The 23,791-nt window shown below is 38.8% G+C and overlaps 1 protein-coding gene across 1 annotated transcript in view; it reads right to left on the bottom strand.

Annotated features, from left to right (window-relative positions):
* msrab (methionine sulfoxide reductase Ab) overlaps positions 1–22,278 on the bottom strand; it is a 51,029-nt gene extending 28,751 nt beyond the window's left edge. The window contains exons 1-4 of the mRNA XM_073827279.1: positions 22,047–22,278; positions 9,857–9,925; positions 2,065–2,184; positions 544–648 (exon numbers count right to left, since the gene is read on the bottom strand). Of these exons, the coding sequence (XP_073683380.1) occupies positions 544–648; positions 2,065–2,184; positions 9,857–9,925; positions 22,047–22,278 (526 nt within the window). The remainder of the gene's footprint in view (positions 1–543; positions 649–2,064; positions 2,185–9,856; positions 9,926–22,046) is intronic.
* Between the last annotated feature and the right edge of the window lie 1,513 nt (positions 22,279–23,791).

Genomic DNA, 23,791 nt, shown 5'->3' with positions numbered 1-23,791 from the left:
ATCAAAAACACACCAAGTCTTTCAGCTCAACCAATTAAATTCATTCTTTTGTACTCATATTCAGGGTTCTTTGAGTCTCATGCTTAGTGCTAGATCACAGACAGACAGCAAGGCTGATTTATTCTCAAACGAGGACCTGAAGGACAGCGCAGACGGCAAATATCAGCTGTGCGTTCAGTATTGGGTCTGTTTCTAGTAGACTGGAGGAATAGGTGACGCTTGCACTAATGCACACACACACACACACACACACACACACACACACACACACACACGCAATGTCTCTTTTCCTCTCATGGCTGAATTGGTCTCAGACACATTAACATAGCCTGTCTGAGGCTGTTCCAATTCCCGCGAGATCATCCTGACCATCGGACACACACACACATGCACAGGGCAGTGTGAACACACAGATGCAGCCATGTTTTAACCTCATGAGGCCGTTTGCTTTTGGACCACTGCATCTCGCACCCAGGGGTCTTTCTATGGACATCTGTGTGAGTGCATGTGCATAGATGTGAGGAAATAGGTGCGTTTGTTTACCTTGAGTGGGGTCGTGGCTTTCCCAGAAGACTTTGAGAAGTTTCTCTAAGCTGACATCTTTAGAAGAGAAGACCACTCGCACTACTTCCGTGTGCCCCGTTAAACCTGGAGAGAAAAGCACAAAAAGAAGTTAGATCATGAACAAATAAAGTGCAAATGCTTTGTGATTTTAATTCAGGCATTATAAAGTGAACATTAAGAATTTTAATGAATCTTTTACTTGAAGATTAAGATTCTTTAAAAAAAAGAAGCATGTTAATTGAAATGATTAAATTTCACTTTCTTGTGTTCATTTAGTGAAGAATATGGTGGAAAACATTCCTGTTTAGATTACCAACCTCATAAATGTAGCAATAGCAATACACATGCACTTTTATTCAGCAACAATGCATTAAATTAATAAAAAGTGACCGTTAAGACATGCATATATTGTTACAAAAGATTTCTATTTTAAATAAGGGCTGTTCCTTTGAGCTTTCTATTCATCAAAGAATACTAAAAAGCATTTGAAGCATTTAAGCATAAACCTTTTTTCAGATCATAAGAACCATTCTGTCAAATGTGTCCAAACTTTTAACTGGTACTCAAAGACGAAACCTTTCATAAACAATTGTGTAAAACAGTATGTGCATATGCGTTTGCTGCTCTTAGAAATAACAAAGCCTGTCTACATATTAACCCCAACTCCCGATGCAATTCTGACAGCCGCGAGTCTTCCCCACACTACACACTTAAAAGAGCCTCTGTGTGTGTTTGTGTGTGTACCTGGTATTCATCACGTTATGGGGACCAAAAGTCCCCACAAGGATAGTAATACCAGTAGATTTTGACCTTGTGGGGACATTTCTTAGGTCCCCATGAGGAAACAGGCTTATAAATCATGCACAATGAGTTTTTTTGAGGAAGTAAAAGTGTGCACAATCTCCTGTGAGGGCTAGGTTTAGGTGTAGTGTAGGTGTAGGGCGATAGAAAATACGGTTTGTACAGTATGAAAACCATTACGCCTATGGAATGTCCCCATAAAACATGTAAACCCAACATGTGTGTGTGTGTGTGTGTGTGTGTGTGTGTGTGTGTGTGTGTGTGTGGAAAGAGCCAACCCTCTGCAGAGCTGCAGTGAGAACCTTCTCACTGGGACCAGTTCAGAAACTGCAACATCACAGCTGCATCCCTCCCTCCATCTCATCTTTTCTGAACTGTCTGGCTACAAGTAGGTCATACAGAGGAAGGGGGGAAGGGCTGCGGATCTGGGAGAGAGCAGTGCACTCTGGGTAGTTCACTGCAGATGAAGGGAATGTTTTGGTGAAGGCTGCAGCGAAGCACTAATCTGGGTACAGTGAAGCTTCTGCTGCTCTAGTGTTTGTGACTTACGGTTGGGAAAAGTGCCATCAGAGACCTCTTTGACATGGGAGGTGAACAAGCATGTAGCAGTGATAAGGTAAAGTGGGGAAAATGTATTTGGGCATGTGTCTACAAGCATATCTGTATTCGATTGGCTGTGTTTGCGTAGCTGGGACTCACCTGAACACACTTCGTGGTAGGTAGGGTTAGGTGTGAAGCCTCCAGCGTAGCCCACTTGTGTAGAGAACACACCAGGAATCCTCCAGAAGCGCCTCTCTGCTCCCCAAAAACAGCCCATACCTGAACAGAAATCAGACAGAAAGAGGTCAAATAGCAATAATAATAGGAAGACCTGAATCTTTTGTTAACAAATTACTCAACACAGATAGAAATTGTAACAGTATTTCCCATTGTGCTTCCTCTACAAAGGCCTTCTTAAAGGGATAGGTCACCGAAAAATGAAAATTCTGTCATTAATTGCTCACTTTCATGTCGTTGCAAAACCTGCAAGACTTTCGTTCATCTTCGAAACACAAATTAAGATATTTTTTGATGACATCCGAGAGCTCTGCATAGACAGCAAGGGTACTAGCAAAATCGGTAAAATAGTCCATGTGACATCAGTGGTTCAACCTTAATTTTTATGAAGCTACAAGAATACTTTGGAACAGGTTTGGAAAGACATTATGGTGAGTAATTAAAGGGTTAGTTACCTAAAAATTAAAATTAGCCCATTAGGCTTGTTGCGATAGTCGGTGTTACCCGGTGTTAAGCCGCAACACTGGTTTCATCACTTGCCCACTGTGGCACCGCCCCCACCGCCCCCACCGTCGTTTTGAATTTTTTATTTTAAGAAAAGTCATTTAGTTCAGTTCAAGAACAGACAGTACGATTAAAAACAACGCGGCTGCTGAATGCAGTATACCGAACAATCCGTGCAGGAGTCAGATTTCATTTATCATGTGTGGAGAATGAGTCAAGCTGATGAGTGAGAAGAGAAAGGCAAGACGTTGGCTAAAGATTTAGTTTAGAAAAACGAAATACAAAAGCACCTGTTTTAAAAAGATTTTGGATTTTAAAAAGTCTGTTGACTGTTGCCGTTTATCTAATAGGCGATTTTGGAAGCTCAATGGAAGAACATTTGTTTCTTATTTATTTGATTCCACAGTGTTTGGTGATTTTCAGTATTTTTTATAATTAAACTTTGCTATTTTTACATTAAGCCTATACCATGGTGTACTTTTATCCATTTTGTTAATAAATTAATCATTCTATTCTAAGTGAGTTTGTCATAGGTGTTTTTGTTGTCCATTCAATCAATTGATGCCGAATTGCTGCTAATTCGAAAGTTAAAGGGGTCATCGGATGCCCATTTTCCATGTTCATATGATTTTTTAGGGTCTTAATGAAAAGTCTATAATATACTTTGGTTAAAAATTCTCAGTAGTAGTGTAAAACAACACCCTTTTACCTTGTCAAAATCATACAAAAAATCAACTCATTTTATTGCATGGTCCCTTTAAATGCGAATGAGCTTTGCTCGTCCCGCCCCTCTCTGCTGTGGGATTACGATCCATAATGTTTACTTTAGCCGCATTTAGCTGTGTTTAGCCACGTTTATCGGCGTAATTTGCCAACAAGCACATTATTAAGAAAGGCCATTTGCAAAAATACATAAAAAACCCTTATACTCACTTCTGCTGCGGGTGAAGCTACATCACGAATGATTCACACAAACATAGATGCATATGTAGATCGGGATCGGCGCTTTCCTTTTAAAAACGAAAGTAACGTTATTCTCTGCGTCTTCAGCGCCTCAGATATAGGAGTAAATGACGACTGGTACGTTCATTATTACATCCAACAACAGAACACCTCAATCGCTCAATTAGAGTCTTCCCTTGCACCTAGAGTCGACACAATTGTGATCGTGTTCGGACTGTTTCAGCTCGGTGAGGGCGGGTCTAAGGTAAGGAGCTCATGTCAATCAACTGTTTCGTCACAACGACAAGAAGCTGAGAATGACCTGATTTCAAAAAGGGGATAAAAAGTAATAAGATTAAAAAAAATACCACTGGGTGGATTTTTATCATTGTAGGTTGGTTGTGTACACAAACTGCCAACACACATTAATGTTCAAACAACAAGTAAAATACGCACAGGGATTTACAAGCTATTTAAAACTGTGGAAAAGAGAGAAAACTCTAACAAACTACCCCCCAACCTGCCCCCCGTTGATACCGGTTTTACCGGTGTTGTCACAGATCAATTAACCGGTGGGAAAATTTCCTCACCGTCACATCCTTAGTGTATATGACTTCCTTTTTCTTTCAGACGAATCCATTCAGAGTTATATTAAAAATGAACCTGCCATTTCCAAGCTTTAGAATTGCATGGGTGGGTGTTTCTCTTTATCAGTCCAAAACAAGTCCAGTAAAGTGCATCCTTCCATAATAAAAAGTGCTTCACATGGCTCAGGGGGGTGAAAAAAGGCCTCCTGTAGCAAATCGATGCATTTTTGTAAGAAAAATATCCATATTTAAAACGTAATAATCACTTTAATCTAGCTTGCGCCAACTGGTTGTACACAGAAGCCCTTCCAGGCAGATGATATCTATAGGGACCATGTGACGTCACTGTGCTTTATCGCCGCCATTTTTGTGTCCGCGCTACCTGTTTCAGTCTGGCTCACAGCAGCCACAACTACCAGAGGAAAATCAACAAAACTCCCAGAAAGTTCACAAGTATACAATATGCCCGGGATATGTTGTTCTGTTAGCTGTAACAACAGTCATCAGAAAAAAACCTAACTACAGTTTTATTAGATCTCAGCAGTGCTTGAAGTGGGTCGGTATGCACATAGCCTTTAGCGCACCTCTGTCATTCATGCAGGTGCTTTTCACAGCAAGGGTGTTTTTTTCGGCACAATAAGAGCAGTGGAATAATAATTAATTATTGACTAAGATTGTGAATCAGTACATTATAACGAAAATAATGCCTTAAAATGAAAAGAAGCATTTTTTTTTTGCGATTACATCATTTTGAACCGATCAACTTGTAAGTCCAAAGATTTAGTAAACAAGAAAGCATTCGAACAGCAAGTTCAAAACAGTGCTAATGCAGAGAATAGTGATTTACAGTACATCCAGATGCCGTAAATTATTTGTTTCAGTGTGTATTTGGCTTAAGAGCAAGAGTGTTTTATAGTTGAAGGTGTTTTAGAATATGCAGGGTTTAGAATTATGAAAATTAAATAATAAACGCTAAACTATTGTACTACATAGCGTTCGTCATTGCAACGCCTGCAGTAAAGTATATACAGTCGTGGCCAAAAGTTTTGAGAATGACATAAATATTGGAAATTGGAAAAGTTGCTGCTGAAGCTTTTATAACAGCAATTTGCATATACTCCAGAATGTTATGAAGAGTGATCAGATGAATTGCATAGTCCTTCTTTGCCATGAAAATTAGCTTAATGCCGAAAAAAAACTTTCCACTGCATTGTTAAGAAGGCTTCAGGGCGTCCAAGAAAGTCCATTATTCCATGGAATGTCTGGATACTGGATTCTGATTGGCTGGCAGGTGTGCAGTAAAACCGTTTAATGCACAGGTAGTTCCAAGTCAGTTTAATCACCGTTCTATATTAATGCGCTGCTTTAATTTATGGATGCAAAAGCACAGAGAGAGAGAGAGAGAGAGAGAGAGAGAGAGGAGATCGCATTGTGCTGCGCACATACATAAACTTCTTGTCAGCGTTTGCCTGCGATCCTTATTGAAATAGCCTAGATACTAGATCACTACATTATATTCCTCAGCAACGGGGTGGTAAAACTGCTGTTTTTGAATGAATTGTTGTTTGTAGAGAGAGACGCACAGCATGCAGGCAGGTAACGTTACGCACACACACAACTGTCATCTCTCTTGCCTTTACACTCTCTCTTGGTCGATCGATAATCTACTGAAACAAATGCTATATTTCATTCAAATAAATGTGATTTTTACCGGACTATTTAATCTCTGAGTCTGATTTGAAGCGGCCAGAATACTAGAGCTGCGTGTCATAACTGACGAAAATAACCGTCTTTTTTATCCATTCAGTCAAATTTTGCGCTGCAAATATCAATCCTAGTTTTAATTTGTCTATAACCATGGAATAAGCGGGATAATCAACGGCTTGCCGTGCTTTAAAGGATTTAAAATGCACTTCGCGGAGGCAACCACCCTCCGCTTCGCGGCAAACCGTTGATTATCCCTTACGTAAGCGCCAGGATCGTCTCCTAAAGAGGATTCAGCTGCGGGATCGGAGTGCCACCAGTGCAGAGCTTGCTCAGGAATGGCAGCAGGCAGGTGTGAGCGCATCTGCACGCACAGTGAGGCCAAGACTTTTGGAAGATGGCCTGGTGTCAAGAAGTGCAACAAAGAAGCCACTTCTCTCCAAAAAAAACATCAGAGACAGATTGATCTTCTGCAAAAAGTATGGCGAATGGACTGCTGAGGACTGGGGCAAAGTCATATTCTCCGATGAAGCCTCTTTCTGATTGTTTGGGGCATCTGGAAAAAGGCTTGCCCGGAGAAGAAAAGGTGAGCGCTACCATCAGTCCTGTGTCATGCCAACAGTTAAGCATCCTGAGACCATTCATGTGTGGGGTTGCTTCTCATCCAAGGGAGTGGGCTCACTCACAATTTTGCCCAAAAACACAGCCATGAATAAAGAATGGTACCAAAACACCCTCCAACAGCAACTTCTTCCAACAATCCAACAACAGTTTGGTGAAGAACAATGCATTTTCCAGCACGATGGAGCAGCGTGCCATAAGGCAAAAGTGATAACTAAGTGGCTCGGGGACCAAAACGTTGACATTTTGGGTCCATGGCCTGGAAACTCCCCAGATCTTAAAACTTGTGGTCAATCCTCAAGAGGCGGGTGGACAAACAAAAACCCACTAATTCTGACAAACTCCAAGAAGTGATTATGAAAGAATGGGTTGCTATCAGTCAGGATTTGGCCCAGAAGTTGATTGAGAGCATGCCCAGTCGAATTGCAGAGGTCCTGAAAAAGAAGGGCCAACACTGCAAATACTGACTCTTTGCATAAATGTCATGTAATTGTCGATAAAAGCCTTTGAAGCGTATGAAGTGCTTGTAATTATATTTCAGTACATCACAGAAACAACTGAAACAAAGATCTAAAAGCAGTTGAGCAGCAAACTTTGTGAAAACTAATATTTGTGTCATTCTCAAAACTTTTGGCCATGACTGTACATGTAAAAAGGTTCTCAAAAATAATCATACTTGTTTTGCTAAAACTATTTATGTACAAGTACTCTAAAAATGATTTGTCATACAAAAATGGCACACAAGTTACACACAAACCGTCGTCCCGAGTAAATGGTACCATTGCGAATTGTGACTGGCTGCACAAGTGGTGTAATAAACTAAACTAAATTAAACTAAAATGTTATTGCAGCCATATAGCTTGAATGAATAAAAATGCATATTTTAAATAAATAAATCTCATGCTTTTGGTGCTTGAATTTGTGCTTCAATAATGAGATCCAGGTTGAGGAATACACAAGACGTGAAAGACGTCTTCTCTCAGGTATATTTTATGTTTTCTTGGCTTACTGGATGTTGGGCTTATGCTCAATAATCACATTTTTTTGCATTCGCCAAAACTAATTTGCCGAAATCTAAGTGCGGACTGTAAGGTTATTAGTGCTGTCAGCGCGAGTCCCGTTCGCTGTGAAGTAGAGTGACCAGCCGGCAGAGGATTCTTAAAGGTCTTAAAGCCTTCATCGAGCGACTACGTTCACAATAATTTACACTTTCTGTCCTAAACATACAATCAAGTCAAATGCACAGTGTGGGAAGTAGTAGTAAAAAGTAATTTCTTATTTCAATTTAATATTAAATCTCATTTAGATGCGTTGTGCAAAGTCTCCTTACTTCAGCAAAGAAAAAACTCTCCTCTTGGCTTATATATATCATCCGCCCGGAGCTGCTTTTGTTGTACAACCAGTTTGCGCAAGCTAGATTAAAGTGATTATTATGTTTTAAATATGCATTTTTTTTTACAAAAAAGCATTGATTAACTATAGGATTCCTTTATTCATCCCCTGAGCCGTGTGAGGCACTTTTTATTATGGATGGATGCACTTTATTGGACTTGTTTTGGACTGATGAAGAGAAACACCAGCAATGCAATTCTAAAACTTGAAAATGCCAGGACAATTTTTAATATAACTCCGACTGGATTAGTCTGAAAGAAGGAAGACATATACACCTAGGATGCCTGGAAGGTGAGTAAATAATGGGCTAATTTTCATTTTTAGGTGAACCAACCTTTTATTGACAGAATTTTCAATTTTGGGTGAACACAAAATTCAAATTCCAACACTGTTGATACTCTGTCATATATATAAATATTTGCATCTTGTCATTCATATAACACTGTTGCGTTGTGAGCATCCCGAGTTAGAATCCCGTGTTAGAGGACCCTTTCCGATCCCAACCCCGCCTGATTTCGCTTCCTGTCTGCTTTACATTGTCTTATAAGAAAGGCAAACGCCAAAAATAAATCTATAAATAAACAAATAAATAAATATCTGCAACTCATACTTTTACTTTCATGTAATTGTATTCAGTATCTGTGTCTGCATATTTTTTGTGTGAATTAGTTCATCGCACATCAATCTCAACTGGAATCAACTGCAAGCTTTTATGCGTGTTTTTGACACGCATAAAAGCTTGCAGAAAATTGAGAAATTTGTGGCCTACATACAGCAATACGATTCAAAAGTTTAAGGTGAGTAAAACATTTAAAAAAACAACAACACTTTGTTGTTTTTCACTTTGCAAGGATGTATTAACAAAAGATCCCAATTCCACATAAATACTGCTCTTATGAACTTTCCATCAAAGAATCCTGAAAAAATGTAGGGCATGGTTTCCACAAAAATACTAAGCAGCACAAGTGATATAACACTAATTTTGTATTAATGTTTCTTAAACACCAAATAGAAATGCAGAGAATGATATTTGAAGAACCATGTGACACTGAATACTGGAATAATGGCTGGTGAAAATTCACAGGAATACACTGCATTTTAAAGGGATAGTTCACCCAAAAATAAAAACTTACTTATATGTGACCCTGGACCACAAAACATCACATGAAGCTTATAAATAAGCTTTCTATTGATATATGGTTTGTTAGGATAGGACAATATTTGGCCGAGATACATCTATTTGAAAATCTGGAATCTGAGGGTGCAAAAAAATCAAAATACTGAGAAAATCACCTTTAAAGTTGTCCAAATTAAGTTCTTAACAATGCATATTACTAATCAAAAATTACATTTTGATATATTTATAGTAGGAATTTTACAAAAAATATTCATGGAACATGATCTTTACTTAATTTCCTAATGATTTTTGGCATAAAAGAAAAATCAATAATTTTGACCCATACCATGTATTTTTGGCTATTGCTACAAATATACCCCAGCGACTTAAGACTGGTTTTGTGGTCCAGGGTCACATATTTACTTCCCCTTATATCATTCCAAACCTGTAAGACCTTTCATCTTCAGACCACAAATATATATACATGTACAGTATAAGACACTTCTTTAAAAGACAACCCCAAACCTTTGAATGCTATTGTATGGTGTTCAATTTCAGTTAGGATGCTGGGCAGTTGTCTAGTTCACTAGGACTTGGAACAGTACTTCTATATTTGGACACTGACATTTCAGCTGATTCATTGAAATGAGCTTTTAGCCACATTTTTATTGGCACTCGAAAACATGAAGTCAAGAAGAGAGATGGAGAAATGAGAGTTGAACATGAACCAGGCTGGACTCCAACCCAGGTCTCCCATGGGCCACCACTTCGAAACAAGTGGTACTCCAGCAAGCAATACGTTAACTGCACCCAAGGAAGTCTGGAATATGATCTTCTCCACACTCACCAAACATGATCATCTCCATGCTGTCAGGAAACGGCTCCACTGTGGGGTTCCCATTAGATGCATGCTTTGCTGCAGAAACAGAGAAAGACAGCAATATAAATGTTTTGTAATCAATAGGGTGTATGTATGCACAAGGTGGCGCTGTTCCAGATGGTGGGACTGTCAGACTGGGTTCTGTGGTGAGGATTACTGCAGATTTGCCCGGTCTGCTCAGGCTAAGCTGAATCAGTGCTGCTGTTTCTGCAGTGGGAGACACTTAGCAGATTACACTGCTGAACCTCCCCCCACCCAGCACACACTCACACACACTTCTAAACCATCCAGAGAAGGTCACAAACCATGAGTGACGCGAATGCATAGGAAGGAGACAGCTCCCTGAAAGCCCTGTGGAACAACCTGCAGTGGATTAGGCCACAAGGAAGAAAAAAAAGGCTGGACAAACAAAATGTTTCCTGAGTTGGATGGATGAGGCCAACTGTGCCATACTGGAATTAGAGCAGTAAAGAGGAAGAGAAAAGGGGCACAGATGTGGGGAGGATTAGAGCTAAGAAGACTGAAGTGATTTACCACCTAAATCTCCAGGCAGCAAAGGATAGTGGTTTACACACGGCACACTAATATTAGCATATGGATGAAGAAATGTGTCATGGCCCCACAAACAAACACACACAATAGTGCATTTAGGGCAATATGCCTCTCATTCCCCCTTTAATCTCCCTAAAGTTTAAACTATATACGGTAATGACCTTAATACTGACAATCTGTCCATTACCAATTGCAACTTTGGCACATAACATATCGCATACTGCTTGTGCTTTAGACATAAATACCTTAAATTTGTGGCTTGTGGCTTGCTAATTACCTGACGGACATAAACAGACTGAATGAATAAACAGACACTGAGTGAGGGACCTGTGGCATATCTAGAAACCAGAATATACAGTGGCATGTGAAAGTTTGGGAATCTGTGAAAATGCGAATAATTTTAACAAAATCATACAAAATGCACTTTAATTTTTATTTAGTACTGACCTGAATAAGATATTTTATATAAAAGATGTTTACATATAGTACACAAGACAAAAAAATAGTTGAAATTATTAAAATAACCCCCTTCAAAAATAGGGAACCCTTTGTTCTTAATGCTGTGTGTGGTTACCTGGATGATCTACGACAGTTTTTTTGTTTTGTGATGGTTGTTCATGAGTCCCTTGTTTGTTCTGAACTGTTAAACTGAGCACTGTTCTTCAGAAAAATCCTCCATGTCTTCTTCATATTCTTCAGCCTTCCAGCATCTTTTGCATATTTGAATCATTAGCAGCAGTGAGTGTATAATTTTGAGATTCATCTTTTCACACTGAGGACAACTGAGGGACTGAAACACAGCTATTAAAAAAAGGTTCAAACATTCACTGATGCTCCAGAAGAAAGCATGATGCATTAAGAGTCGGGGGGTGAAAACTTTTTGGACATCTTGTTTAAAAGTTTTCACCCTCCGGCTCTTAATGCATTGTGTTTCCTTTTGGAGCATCAGTGAATGTTTGAACTTTTTTTTATAGTTGTGTTTGAGACCCTCAATTGCGTGAAAATATGGATCTCAGAATCATACAGACACTGCTGGAAAGGGTTCAAATATGCAAAAGAGGCTGGAAAACTGAAGAACCTGCAGGACATGGAGGATTTTTCTTAAGAACAGTGCTCACTTTAACTGTTCAGAACAAACAAGGGACAAGGGACAAAACAAAAAAACAGTCATAGATCATCCAGATCATCCAGGTAACCACACACAGTATTTAGAACCAAGGGTTTCCAAACTTTTGAAGGGGGTTATTTTAATAATTTCAGCAATTTATTTTGTCTTGCGGACTATATGTAAACATCTTTTATGTAAAATATCTTACCCAGGACAGTACTAATTAAAAAATAACATGCATTTTTTTTTATTATCTCTTCTATTTTGTTAACATTATTCACATTTTCACAGATTCTGCAAGGGGTTCCCAAACTTTCACATTCCACTGTAATAGAGACTTGGAGATGCGGGGTCCCATTATTTCAGTGACGTAAAATGGTTGCACTAGGTGAGCTACTGGTGCTACCCATTGCTATTTTTACCACAGCACACTCAGAATAAGCAACTCGGAAAATAAAATACTGATATGATGCCACATTGTGCATGTTTTGGTTGTAACTTTCAGTCAAAGAGCAACAAGAGAAGCAATGTAAAGTTCACTGCTTTCCTAGCGATAAGAAGAGGAGAAAAGAATGGGAAGACTGGAATTTCTGAAATTTCTGAAATTTACAAGATCAAGGTAAATTTTACTTAATTTGTCTTCTGGGAAACATGTAAGTATCTCCTGTTGCTTCCGAAGGGCAGTACTAAATGAAAAAAAGAAGATATTTCAACAAAATAAGAATTTGGACATCTACATCCTGTTCAAAAGTTTTCACCCCCTGGCTCTTAACACATCATGTTTCCTTCTGGAGCATCAGTGAATGTTTGAACCTTTTTTAATAGTTGTGTTTGAGTCCCTCAATTGTCCTCAGTGTGAAAAGATCTCAAAATCATAAAGTCACTGCTGGAAAGGGTTCAAAAATGCAAAAGATTGAAAAACTGGAAATCTGCAGGACATAGAGGATTTTTTTGACGAACAGTGCTCACTCTCTTGTTTGTTCAGAACAAACAAGAGACTCATGAACAACCATCACAAAACAAAAAAACTGTCGTAGATCATCGAGGTAACCACACACAGTATTAAGAACCAACGGTTTCCAAACTCATGTAATCAAATATGTTCAAACAGCCACAAAAGGCCACACTTGCATTAAATCAACTGCTTTGTATCAAAACACTGCTCTTTTAATCATTTTACTTTGATTACTTTTCCAATCACTTGTAATCGCATGATATGGGTTTGTTCAGTCAACAGTATTTGTGATGTAGAGCGTGAAGAATTAAGAGAGAAGTGTCTAAAGGAAATCCAAACAGCATTGGTCAGAGGAGGCGCATTTGAAACTGTTAAAAACTGTTTAAACCTCAGCTGACCACTTCTGATTGGATCACTGAAATCTCATCCTAATACCAGGTGAAAACAAGGCCAATGTTTTAAAAATGCAACACTTGTGACAAGATGCTCAAGTAAAAAAAGCACAGAGGGTGTGACGCAATGGACAAAGACGTATTGCTGTCTGTTACAGCAGTGCTTTAGAGGAACTTAAAAGCAGCAAAATCTCCCTGAGAGGGTTTTACCATGCAGATAACAGCTAAAGCGCAGCACGCTAACTAAAGCACTGCCACTATAAATAAAATAAACCCCTACACTAGACTAGTTGGCTCACTCAATTTTATTATTCATAGGTACTGCAAAGAGTATGTTTGGTTTCTTTCGTGAAACTTTAACCTGTTTTGCACATTGAGCACATTTAACATCAAAGAATGCTGCTTAACATACAAGGAAATGAGATGACATGTAAACAACTGAGAGACAAAGACAACCAGGCAGACAAAAGCCATTCTACCAAATCAAGATAAAAAAAGAACAGCTTGTTTTGTCACCTTGACAAGCAAAGCTTCCTTTATTCTTGTCGGGGTGAGGACTTGCGCATCACACACACACATACACACCTTTGCAGTCACATTTGCCAAATCTCACAATGTTCGAACAGACCACCTGGCACTGACCTGCCAGCCAAGCGTACAATTATGCCATTTCTAATTTCTGCGAGGGAGGATCTGAAAAGAAAAGAAAAGAAAAAAACACGTTTTCCAAATAAAGAAGGTGAGAAATAGAGGACAAATGAATTTCGGAGTGAGTGATGAAGACAGGAATGGGCAGAGGAATAAAAGAGAGGGATGCGCAACAGATTAGAGCGGCGGAAATATGGAGCCACACGTTTTTTGTCTTTCATTCCTTCGTGCCTTTTGGCAGCAGATGAACACGCAGCCGCTCCATCCAGTGAAGAGTGAAAAAAAAAAAAACGTAACAAACAAACTGGAATAAAGTGAATCTGGCCAAGAACACGCCAACACAACCAACATCCACAAAAGCTCTGGCACCCCAAACCTAGTGTTTTCTCTCTCTCCACCACTCTCCAACCTCCTCCCTTCACCTTCCCATAATGCCTTTCTCTCTCTCTCTCTCTTCCTGTTCTATCTATCTCTCTCTCACACACTCACACACCAACCACAGCAGTGGGTATTTCTCCCGAGGAGCTCTGGCATGGGTCCAGGAGGTGCCAGTCTGCCTCCTTTAACAGTGCCCTGTGACTGTGCCAAAAGACGCCTTCGCCAACACCTTACCAACCGCTCGCCGAAAAAAGGACAGCGAAGACAAAAGGGAAAAAAGAGGAAAAAAGAAAGTGAGGCAAAGGAAGGCGGGTGAGCTTGACAAAAGAACCAGAAGAGGACTTTTTATGGAGCGGCGAGATTGGTAAAAGGACCTTTCTTCTCCGAAACTGCGGCTAAAATGGACCTAATTTGGAGTGAATTGTGTTCCGGCAAACGGGAGAAAAAGCAAAAGCCTTGTTAAATATCAGAAATCGCACTGATCGCAACACTATTCCTCAGGGTTTATTTCGCTGCAAATTTAATTGGAAGTCTGCCCGTCCACCATCATGGTACTGGAATGACCCTTCACAGTTCCTCAACACAACTTTCTCGTGACCCAAGGACTTGACGTTAACCTGGACTATTACAGCATGTGTTTCTGCTGTAAACGAGGATTAAACAACTCTAACTTGCCCTCTATAATATGAACATATGAATCTATTGTGATTGGTTGGATGCATATCACTGAGACAACTCAGAGTTACCAAAGATTAAATACAGAATCTAGAATTGCCGAACTGTTTGGAACCAATTGGAAATGATTTCACTATTTGTAATCCAATTATAAACACACCCAGCAGGGTAAAATATTGATTCAACTTGTTCTATAACCACCTAACCATATTCTCTTGAAGATAAACTGTGTCTTCAAGCGGGACTATATAAACAAATCTACTGTGGAGAAAAGGTCTATACTGCTAGGCCTACCTGCTGAGTTTTTGACTTGAAATATGAAGGAAAAATCAAAGCAATCTCAGTATGAAAGTGTCTTCAACCAACGAGTCTTCACGTTCTTGTTAAACACTGCACATTCAAGGCTGTTTCTGCTGGACCGCACCAGCACCACCTCATGCTGGGTCAACTTGAATCAGCTGAGACACTGGAGTCACAGACAAGTTCAAGTGCCTGTATGTCCCCTGGAGGCGACTGCTGATGCATTCATACCATACTTTCTATTCAAACCTGTATCCAAGCAACCATTTCCGGTTGCTATGGTGAAGGCTGGCCCCCCTCATTGCTACAGTTTGCAAGATAGTGCACGTAATCTGTGGAACACCTCCAGCATTCTGATGCCCGAGACAAAACATACGCTAACAGATACAGTTGTGGAAAAACAGTATTTTCAGCCCCTCAGCAAACAAATGTCAACTTTCTGAATGAGTTGATGATGTAAAAAGATGGGGTTTTATACAATAGCTGTGTAAAAATGTTCACAGGTGCAATGATGAACACAGGTTTGCTCAGCATGAAGAGCCAAATGAGTCCATAATATACAGAAAGGCCAGTAGCATATTGTAATCTGGGGGTTTGGAATCGTGGCTGCTAAGGTTATGGTTTCAATCTCAGGAAGGGGAAGCTCAGGATCTGGAGAGCTACTTTGATTACAGTTTTACTCGTCACCACTGTGCCCTTGAGCAAAGCTCTTAACTACAGCCTGTTCACGGCGAACTGAGCCTCCTATTTGTGTATTCTACGTTGCTTTGGATAAAAAGCATCTGCTAAATACTTCTGTGCGGGGGGTGATGGAAAACCAATAGCAGTCACCCAGTCACTCTTGACAGAACTTCGGATGAAATTGCTCTTTAAATGGTAGAATGTGCATCATTTCAGAGGATACACACACAATTGAAAGAATAATTTCCTCAAATACGGCCTATTTGAATTACAAGTAATGATAATGATAGTCTGATTATAACTAAAATTACCCTTATTATTTATATTTTTCCATAAAATTTCAAGCTATTCCTCAAGCTGCTCTGCTCTCATGCTACAATGCAAACATTTTAAAATGAAAAAATAAACAGTTCTCAAAGCAGGGTTTGTACAGATACTTTAAAATTAAATTCCAGGATTTTCAAGGACTTTTCAACCACTACTTTTTTGATTTTCAAGGACTTTAATCAGAGATCTCACTTATTAAACAATGTCTTATCTTTCAAATTCTAAAAAAAAGATAAATAGATAAATAAAAATATAAGAGCCATTTCAGAGCACGGATCGCAAATCATTTATTCGTGGAATGATTTATGAACCTGCTCTTAAGCCCTGATCTGAATCAAATGATTCATGAACCTGCTCCAAAATCCCAATCTAAATCAAATGATTTGGGATCCACACTCCGAAGTTCCGATCTGAAGCAAAAAATTCACAAACCCGCTCCAAAGTTCCGATCTAAATCAAATAATTCACGAACCCTCTCCGAAATCCCGCTCTAAATAAAATGATTCAGGATCCGCGCTCCGACGTTCCGATCTGAAGCTAAAGATTCATGAACCCACTCCAAAGTTTGATCTAAAGCAAATGAGTCACAATCCACACTCCAAAGTTCCGATCTAAATCAAATGACTCACAAACCCGCTCCGAAATCCTGATCTAAATTAAATGATTCAGAATCCACAATCAGAAGTTCCAATCTGAAGCAAAAAATTCACAAACCATCACTTCAGAACAGGACTCGGAGTGTGGATCACAAATCATTTATTTGCGGAATGATTTATGAAACTGCTCAGAAGTCCCGATCTGAATTAAATGATTTACGAACTCGCTCCAAAATCTGAAGCAAAAGATTTACAAATCTGCTCCAAAGTTCCAATCTAAATTAAATGATTCCGGATCCATGCTCCAAAGTTCGGATCTGAAGCAAAACATTTACGACCCTGCTCCAAAGTTCCGATCTCAATCAAATGATTCACGAACCCACTCCGAAATCCCGATCTAAATTAAGTGAATTGGGATCCACACTCTTAAGTTCCGATCTGAATAATGATTCGCGAACCATCATTTCAGATAAGGACTCGGAGTGCGGATTGCAAATCATTTATTCACAGAATGATTTATGAACCTGCTCGGAAGTCCCAATCTAAATCAAATAATTCACAAACTCACATTGAAATCATTTGGTTATGATCTGAAGCAAAACATTTACGAACCCGATCCAAAATCCCAATCAAAATGAAATGATTCTGAATCCGTGCTCCGAAGTTCAGATCTGAAGCAAAACATTTATGAACCCGCTGCAAAGTTCAGATCTGAATCAAATGATTCATGGACCCACTCCGAAATCCTGATCTAAATTAAGTGATTCCTGAACTTGCATTGAAATCCTGATCTAAATCAAATTATAAGCAAACCTGCTCCAAAATCACAATTTAAAATAAATGATTCAGGATCTGTGCTCTGAAGTTCCGATCTAAATCAAATCGTTCGTGATCCACGTTCCGATCTGAAGCAAAGCATTCACAAACCCGCTCCAAAGTTCCGATCTAAATCAAATGATTTGGTTCTGATTTGAAGCAAAACATCTATGAACCCGATCCGAAATCCCGATCTAAATCAAATGATTCCGGATCTGTGCTTCGAAGTTCAGATCTGAAGCAAAACATTTACGAAACAGCTGCAAAGTTCAGATCTGAATTAAATGATTCACAAACCCACTCTGAAATCCCGATCTAAATTAAATGATTCACAAACTCGCATTGAAGTCCTGATCTAAATCAAATTATTTGCAAACCTGCTACAAAATCATGATTTAAATTAAATGATTCAGGATCTGCGCTCTGAAGTTCCGATCTGAATCAAAAGATTCACAAACCTGCTCTAAAGTTCCGATCTAAAGCAAATCGTTCGTGATCCACGTTCCGATCTGAAGCAAAACATTCACAAACTCACTCCAAAGTTCCGATCTAAATCAAATGATTCGGTTCTGATTTGAAGCAAAACATGATTCCGGATCTGTGCTTCGAAGTTCAGATCTGAAGCAAAACATTTACGAAACAGCTGCAAAGTTCAGATCTGAATTAAATGATTCACAAACCCACTCTGAAATCCCGATCTAAATTAAATGATTCACAAACTCGCATTGAAGTCCTGATCTAAATCAAATTATTTGCAAACCTGCTACAAAATCACAATTTTAAATATATGATTCGGGATCTGCGCTCTGAAGTTCCGATCTGAATCAAAAGATTCACAAACCTGCTCTAAAGTTCCGATCTAAATCAAATCGTTCGTGATCCACGTTCCGATCTGAAGCGAAACATTCACAAACTCACTCCAAAGTTCCGATCTAAATCAAATGATTCGGTTCTGATTTGAAGCAAAACATTTACGAACCCGATCCGAAATCCCAAACTAAATCAAATGATTTGCGATCCGCACTCCGAAGTTCCGTTCTGAAGCAAAACATTCACGACCCGTTCTAAAGTTCCAGTCTAAATCAAAAGATTTGCGAACCTTTTCCGAAGTTCCGATCTAAATCAAATGAATGGCTCTTTTAATTTGACCTGTTTTTTTGCTAGTGAATCGCTTGAAATGATTTATCAAAGTCATTTGTTTGAATCAATCAGAGTGGTTAATTGATTAATCTGTTCCCCTTTTCATGTCTTCAGCCATGTTTACACTCGCTAGGTTTACAACATTAAGCGGGGAAAAAAGTTTTTCAAAATTGAGTGAATTTTGTGTGAAAACTTTTCAAGCACCTCTTCAGGAATATTGCTATATTCACGGTTTTCCAGGCCTTACATTTCAAAAAGTTGAATTCAAGTACTTCAAGCACTTTAAGCATGTTGTACGAGCCCTGTTAAAAAGATTTGCATTCAAACGCTGTGCCAAAAGCATCAACATCTAATGAAGTGCATATTTGGATACATCCCGTTTAAATAGCCTGTTAATAAAGACATTTAAATAAACAGGCGTGACTGTGGCGATGACATCAGTACTTTTTCTCAGGCTGTTTCTGGGCCGAAACTGTGCCAGCATGGCAACAGCAGGTAAGGTTTGATCATCCTCCCCAAAACCCTGTTCCACCCCCCATGGATGCAGAGGCCCGGAAGCTTCCGCCATGCCGTGACAGCGAGCTGCTTCGACAGAAGGGCCGGGAATGCATGACGGGGGCGGAGCTTTCATGCGCATAATGCACAGATGGGCCCCTGGACACTGCTAGGGCACCAGAACTCCCAGGATGCACCAGGCCAGCAAAACTGATATTGGTTTTATCTGAAGGCAAAAAATCACCTGGTTTATTATTTGCTGGTCATTACGTACTTTTATTTATTTACAATAGGGAACGCCACAACCATTTTTGGAATAAGGGCAGAGAGTGCCTAGTAGTAGCCAACTGTGCCTAGTTTTACTCTAAAAAGACAAGAACTCAGTCCTGCCAAGTAAGCCAAGGACTGATGCATTTTTTATGACCCTTTTCATCTAACCATAGCAGACATGTAAAAGAAGTGAATGTGGGCTTCACTAGCACACTACATTTTATAGTCCTGAACAGTTGTAATGCTTGAGAGCATTAGAGCATCCCAGGCTAGAACACATGACAGAAACATTTGACATCACACTGACCATCCAAAAGACTCAGTTGTTTTTAGTCTCTATGCTAATGAAAAAAAAATGTGTTGTTAGCCTTTATATTACACTATACTATACTACAGTACTATATTACCTTAGTTATTGTTTTGTTTAGTATTGTTAATTGGTCAACTGTACAATTCAGGATCTTTTTATGTTCCCAAATTCTAAATTCACTAGAAATTATTTAAAAACATGAATATGTGCAAAATTAATACTGATGTCGAAGTAGTTTTAAGTTATTGTCCATCTTTTTATATTATTATAAATACATGTAAATAAATAATAAATAAGTACATTTATATACGTGACCCTGGACCACAAAACCAGTCTTATGTAGCATGGGTATATTTGTAGCAATAGCCAAAAAAAATTATTTTATGCCAAAATCATTAGGATTAAGTAAAGAACATGTTCCATGAAGATATTTTGTAAATTTCCTACTGTGAATATATCAAAACTTAATTTTTGATTAGTAATATGCATTGCTAAGAGCTTCATTTGGACAACTTTAAAGGCGGATTAAATATTTTTGCACCAACAGATTCCAGATTTTCAAATAGTTGTCTCTCGGCCAAATATTGTCCTATCCTAACAAACCATCAGCTTTCAGATAATGTATAAATCTCAATTTTAAAAAAATGTACCCTTATGACTATGGTTTTGTGGTCCAGGGTCACATATTATATACCTAGATTTTTCTTTCAAAAAATATTTTAAAAGACAATGGTGTTAATGTGAAGAGTCACATAATCTGAGATCTATTTAAAGGGGTCCTATTATGCTTTTTCAAATAAATCCCGCCTACGGAAATTCGAATGGTTGGGGGGTGGATAGGGACGAGGTGGGGGATTAGCCTAACTTTAGCAATTCAGCGCGGAGAGCCGCTTCTGGGACACTTCAACAAGCCATGGGGCAGCTGGTATAAAAACAAGCATTGACTAGAGTGGCTGCTTCTAGCCTTGTGTTGGAGCTGGTTTCAGGCAATGAAACTAAGTATGTAAATAATTAAATACATTAGCACGATAATATCATGGATCGACGATCTCGCGGGCTGATGATAGGACCCAATAAAGGCCTCCTGTAGCGAAACGATACGTTTTTGTAAGAAAAATATCCGTATTTAAAACATAAGAATCACTTTAATCTAGCTTGCGCTAAATCAAACTTGCTGCTTTGGCAAGAGGCGTGGCAGTACTAAATCACCGTCTAAGCTGTTCGCCAATCACAACGCACTGGGTCAGCTAACCAATCACAACACATTTCATTTTTCGGAAGGCGGGCTTTCATCAAACCCGGAACTAATCAAGGTATTTGTGCCAGGCTGAGAAGAAAGGGTTGTGGCTAGAAGGGATACATCTCCGACCGGAAACTAACAATGAAATAATTTTTCTACCTGTCCTATTAGATTGTGTTTTATTAATGTCTACACCTACCCCAACCCTAAACTTAGCCCTTACTATAATACAAAAACAGTATTATTGTTGTACAGTGTGACAAAAACAACGTTAGATTGATGTGCGCATGCCCAGTAGCCAGAGCTGTATCCCTTCTAGCCTAAACCAGGAGAAGGGTATTGTAATAATGTAAATTATGTGAAAAATAATGCGTTTTTAGAACCACCAAGCATGTGAGCATGTTCTACTACAGCCCCATAACTAAATCAAGACATTGTAAAAGAGCATAATAGGACCCCTTTATTTGTTATTCAATGTGCAATTGTTATTTAATGCTACTAAAAAACTTTAAATACCACATATTACGATTAATTTGATGTGTTTGGCATCAATATGAAACACAAATAACTACTTTAGTTAACATGAAATAAGAATGAACAATACAGCATTTATTACTCTTAGTTCATGTTAATTTAAAAATTTACTAATGAGTTAAAATCAAAAGTTGTGCTTCTGAATTAACAAAATAACGCCCGAATGCCTGTATTTTCAATAACTAACAATAACAAAGATTAATAAATAGTGTAATAAATGTATTGTTCATTGTTTGTTCATGTTAGTTAATACATTAACCAGTGGAACCATATTGTAAAGTGTTACCCAAATCTTATATTTCAAAAAATTATCACTAATATAGTATCAAATAAGATTTTGACAAGTACTGACAAGTTTTATTACGCTATTATGCAAATTTGTCCAAGAACCTGTTCTGTTATGACAGAAATAAAAATGAAAGTTCCAAAGCCCCAAACTGTAATAACTTATCTCGTCTTATTAAATCAATTATACAAAATGACAGAGCTTTAAAGCTTCTTATGGTGTATGAATAAGATTTAATATTCATTTATTATATTAGTAACTATAAATGTTATTTTGCCGGTATTTAGGTTACCATGGTTTTTGTTTGAACGCAGAAGTTGCCGTCTATTCAGCTGTGCCATAGGAGAGTTTATTCTCTGAGAAACACGCGTGTCAAATCAACCTGCTTTTACATCAGTGTCCCTTGACATGACCCGCTGCGTGGCAGCCGCTTTTCACGAGAAACGGAATTTACCTGCCACGACCATTTTCTCCTCCCTGCCTTTGAGAGAGCGCTCTTTGGTGGGCAAAACGCTCTTGTTTGCCATATTAAGCTGAGCGACTGTCACGCGCACACCGAGCTGCAGGACGGTGAGGATGATGATGATGATGATGGCCGCGTGCGCTCCCGCTTGCAGAAATAAACATGTCCGCACGGGCGCCATGGAGCTGGAGGAGGAGTGAGGGGACGGCCTCGCCCACCTCATGAATATTCATCAAGTGCTGGGGGACTTCGCCAGATGAATATTAACTAGCCAGAGGTTAATGTGACTTTGCCACAAAAGCCTCCCGTGCGGTATGTGCGGGTAAGAAATTAAATTAAAATAAATATCCACATTAAGATAGCAGTTCGGCATGCAAATGAGCTTCCAGCACCCCCGTCACTACGTCTGCCGGCATAGCAAAACTGAGCATCTGTGTGCTGTCGTAGAGGAGCGCGCCTGCATACATTAAAATTAGCATCTGGAATCCATTCATCATGATTATTGCTATTTCTGTCCATGTAAATACTTGCATTATTTCCTTCCATTGCAGTGGCGGCTTTATTCAGTGACAACTGTCAAAATAAAGGCACTGGCACTAAACCCCTGTCAGAAAAAGATGCTTTGCCTTTCTTGAATGCTGAATTCCTCATTTAATTCAAGATAGCGCCATGAAAAAGCAGAAATGGACTTAATTCAGGTCATCAACCAACATTAAATTCACTGTACTACGTAGGCATACTGATGCTGTGCACACCCTTCAAGTCAAATCTATTCGCTGCACTGAAATATTAAACAAGGTTAACATGTAGACCACCAGTGATCCACAGAATCCCATAAACTTTACTCAAGATTTGTAGCTGTAATGTCAGCAAGTGTGGCCTTTCTTTTCTGTGTTTGCATTGCAAATTCTCCTCGACAGCACTCTTTATTTCAATTGTATTTAAGAAGATAGATATATAGATAAGTGGAATTATTCAGGTTTTAAAAAGTTAATAAAGATTTAACCATGCATGTTCAAACTAGAATGATGAACGAAAGACAAAAAGCGGGCTTTTGTTGTTTTTGTAATTTGTTATTTTCACTTTTCAAATTGCAGCCTCTTATCTGAGAAAAGGAGTAGGTTTTGTGTCACCTGTAGAGGTGTTAAAGGGCAGAAAGAGAGGCTTTAAAATTGCTTTGCAAATGAGATATAATTACCAAATGCATGCTGGCAAGAGCAGCAGTGCTAAAACAAATCCAGAGGAGAAAATCACTGGTTCATGGAAGATGTGAGAAGCTGTGAAACAGATCATACTGATGGTTAAATACCAACAGAGGTGACATGATGACCATTCCTCTCAGTTTACATATGGGGCTTTTTAAAAAGAAGCGTTTACCTTAAAATGACAATTTGCTAAAAATGTACCCTCAGGACATTCCAAGATAGATGTGTTTTTGAACAGATTTGTAGAAATGTAACATTGCATCACTTGCTCATCAAAGAATCCTCTGCAGTGAATGAGAATTCAAACAGCTGATAAAAGCATCACAATAATTCAGAAGTTATTGACACAACAATGGAAACCATTGTTTCCAGCTAAAATACAAATCGTCTATCCAATTTAAGTGACATCTTGTCTGAATAAGGAGAGAAATAGCCTATGCACAGACCAAGCACTGTCTATAAAACAAATATGTTGGTGGATTTTGATGTAAGAGGACAACAGGAAAATTACTTTTTTACTAGAGGAAACGT

This window comes from Garra rufa, chromosome 21 (genome assembly GCF_049309525.1).
Source record: "Garra rufa chromosome 21, GarRuf1.0, whole genome shotgun sequence".
NCBI lineage: Eukaryota > Metazoa > Chordata > Actinopteri > Cypriniformes > Cyprinidae > Garra > Garra rufa.
This window is presented reverse-complemented; position numbering and strand designations above follow the sequence as displayed.